At 48.5% G+C, this 3,187-nt stretch overlaps 1 protein-coding gene across 1 annotated transcript in view; it reads right to left on the bottom strand.

Moving 5' to 3' along the window:
- The window catches only part of DDX26B (DEAD/H (Asp-Glu-Ala-Asp/His) box polypeptide 26B), a 63,331-nt gene extending 62,557 nt beyond the window's left edge, over positions 1-774 (bottom strand). Inside the window, exons 1-2 of the mRNA XM_011948758.1 lie at positions 312-774; positions 97-174 (exon numbers count right to left, since the gene is read on the bottom strand). Coding sequence (XP_011804148.1) covers positions 97-174; positions 312-422 — 189 coding nt within the window. The 5' untranslated portion in view covers positions 423-774. The remainder of the gene's footprint in view (positions 1-96; positions 175-311) is intronic.
- Positions 775-3,187: the final 2,413 nt, after the last annotated feature.

Below are 3,187 nucleotides of genomic sequence, written 5' to 3'. Positions count from 1 at the left end.
CGACGCAGGACCGCCTCGGGCGGGGGCAGGGGGGTAAGCAGCCCCCGCCGACTTGCTCCCGCTTCCCGCCTGTCCCCCCACCCGTAGCCCCTTTACCTTGATGCAGTACGGGGGTTCGTCGTAGGTGACCAGCATGTACCTGTCTCCGCGGCTGGCCGGGTCCCGGGCGCGCAGCTGAGGGGCGAGGGATGACGGAGGGGGTCGCGTAGGAAAGGAGGGGGGAGGGCGATACAAACGTTACAGAAGCACCTCAATCCACACCCCGAAATCCCTCGGGAGCTCTCCCCATCTCTCCCCTCCCCTCCCTTTACCTTCAAGAATAACTCCACAGCGCCTTTGGCAATGTCCAAATAGGAGGTGCCCAGGTCAGTGCGCTGGTTCATAGAGGCGGACGTGTCTATGAGGAACAGCAGGATGGGCATCTTCTCCCGCACTCCTGCCTCCGCTCCCCACTCTCCTGGCCCTCTTGCCCTCACTGCCGCGTACGGCCACCCGAACCCTCAACTCTCGCAGAGCCGGGGGGCAAGGAGCAAGAGAAAGAGGGGGAGACGGGACGGGACGGATGGGACCGCTCCTGGCCTCCTCTTTCTGCAGCCCCACCTCCTCTCCCTCCAAGGGAACTTGAAAGTGTGAGCGTGTGTAGCCCTCGGGGCCCTCCCCCTTCCTCTCTTCTGCTGCCACCACTACTGCCGCTGCCAGGACTACTGCCTAAGCATCCGTCCGCGCTCACTAGAGCGCTCGCCCCAGACTGAGCGCCGTCTCTGTTCACTGACAACTTCTGTCTGCTCACCTACCATCGGCACCATGTGACCAGAACCCAAGCCATTGGCTGCCAATTATGTGGTATTTGCATATTCATCAGATGACAGGACTGGGGGAGGGACTTGGGCGAACCCTGGGAGTTGAAGTTTGAACCCCGGCAGAGGGTAAGGGGAAGTGTTAAGGACCCTCGCTAGGATTCTCCTTTAAAGGACTTGGAAGCAGTTCAAATGATTAGTTCGGGTGGTTTAGATGGATTTTTCTGTCGCTCTTCAAAGATGGTGATTCGAAAGGAAGAGTGAATTTGAGCAACAGTTGTACAGAAGTACAGAAGCAGATGCTTGGACAATCTGCACAGAAAACGCTTTGCTAACTGCAATCGATCAATCCTGCCAGTGGCGAAGACGAAAATATTTCAGAAGCAGCAAACTTCTTTCCTGGCAGGACGTACTCACATTCCTTTAGATCCCTCCCCCGTCTTGATCAGTATTTGTGAGTCGGTTGCTGGCCTTGCATTCCACATATATCTACTTAGAAAGGAAACTAAAGCTTAAACACAGTTACCTAAACTGGCCTTTTGTATGCACAAGCTTCTTCAGTTTCACTAAGCTCTTTGAAACATTGGCCTGCCTGTGATAATTCCACCACTGTTCTTTCTGCGCAGCCTTTACACAAGGAGGTTTGCAAACCTAGATTGTGATTCAACTCACACATTTATTTATTTATTTATATAAATAAATAAAGAAGATCTCGCTTGATCGCCCAGGCTGGAGTGCAGTGGCCCCATCACAGCAGTCTGCACCGTCCGGCTCCTGGGCTCAAGCGATCCTCCCATCTCAGCCTCCCAAGTAGCTGGGACCACAGGGGCGGGCTCTCAACTCACATTTATTGAGCACCTATGAAGAGCCAGGCACCCACGGTAGCCTTGTTTAATCTTTGAATTAATTATGGCAGATGGCATTATATTCATTTCAGTAAAGGAAAATGCAGCTCCCTGAGGTTAGGGTAACAATGTCGGATACTCTCAGGTCTGGCTCTGTGAAGAGATTCAATAAGTGGCCAACCATACTTGATTGACTACTTCATATGACACAGTTTTAAAATTTGGACTTGTGTATTCCTGGCAATTACTATGCACAATGTGGAATCCAGGGCTCCAGTGAGTTTGCAATTTCATTGAGGAGAGATGATGACATACACATATATAGTATTTTATATCTTTTGGTCGGGCGCGGTGGCTCATGCCTGTAATCCAGCACTTTGGGAGGCCAAGGTGAGTGGATCATTTGAGGGCAGGAGTTTGAGACCAGCCTGGCCAACATGGTGAAACTCCCGTCTCTACTAAAAATACAAAAATTAGCCGGCCATGGTAGCAGGCGCCTGTAGTCCCAGCTACTTGGGAGGCCGAGGCAGGAGAATCACTTGAACGCAGGAGAGGGAGGTTGCAGTGAACTGAGATCACGCCACTGCACTCCAGCCTGGGTGACAGAATGAGATTCCGTCTCAAAAAAAATAAAAAGTCTTTTATATATTCTATGTACACATTATATATATATATATTCTGTGTATTATGTATTTTTATATATTATATATACACATTCAATACATTCTCAGAGAAATACGATTTTAAAATAAGTCATATGGCAGTATATGAATCAGGGACAAACAAGGATGCAAATTAAAAAGTGCTATGGAAACAATCGTCCAGTGGTCTAGAAATTCAGAGGATTTCATGAACAAGGCACAAAGGTGGAAGAGAGGGAATCTGGTTGGAAGGAATGGTATGAACAAAAATTCAGCCAAAGATAGTACTATGTATGGTGCATTTCAGGCCATTCTGGTGGAATGTAGGGAATTAATGAAGAAATAAGTATGAAAAAGATACCAGAAGCCACCATTTCCATTCCAATACAAATGTCAATGTAGAAGGGCAATGCCTACATGGGCTAGGGTACAAAAAATATAGGACTGTTGGGGGCAGTGTGTTAGTTTTCTACCGCTGTGTAACAAATTATCACAAATTTGGTGGCTTAAAACAACACAAGCATTTACTATCTCACAGTTTCCATGAGTCAGGGGTCTGAGTTTACTTGGGTTCTCTACTTAGTCTCATAAGTCTGCAAAGTGTCAGCCAGGCTGTTTTCATCTGGAGGTTCAACTGGGAAAGAATTGGCTTCCAGGCTCCTTCAGATTTCTGGCAGAATTCATTTCCTTGGGGCTGTATGCTAGTGACCAGAGACCACCTTCAGGTCCACCTTCTGTTGCAGGTCTGTGCCATATGGCTTTCTCCATTGGCTGTTCACAACATAGCTGCTACTTCAAGGCCAGCAGAGAAATCTGTCACTCCAAGGTGGAGCCTTATATGATGTAGATAATCTCGAGAGTGACCTCCATTACTTTTGCCATATTCTATTGACTAGAAGCAAGC

This window comes from Colobus angolensis, unplaced genomic scaffold (assembly GCF_000951035.1).
Source record: "Colobus angolensis palliatus isolate OR3802 unplaced genomic scaffold, Cang.pa_1.0 Scaffold283, whole genome shotgun sequence".
NCBI classification, from domain to species: domain Eukaryota; kingdom Metazoa; phylum Chordata; class Mammalia; order Primates; family Cercopithecidae; genus Colobus; species Colobus angolensis.
Note: the sequence above shows the minus strand (reverse complement) of the source record. Positions and strands in the feature narration are given on the sequence as shown.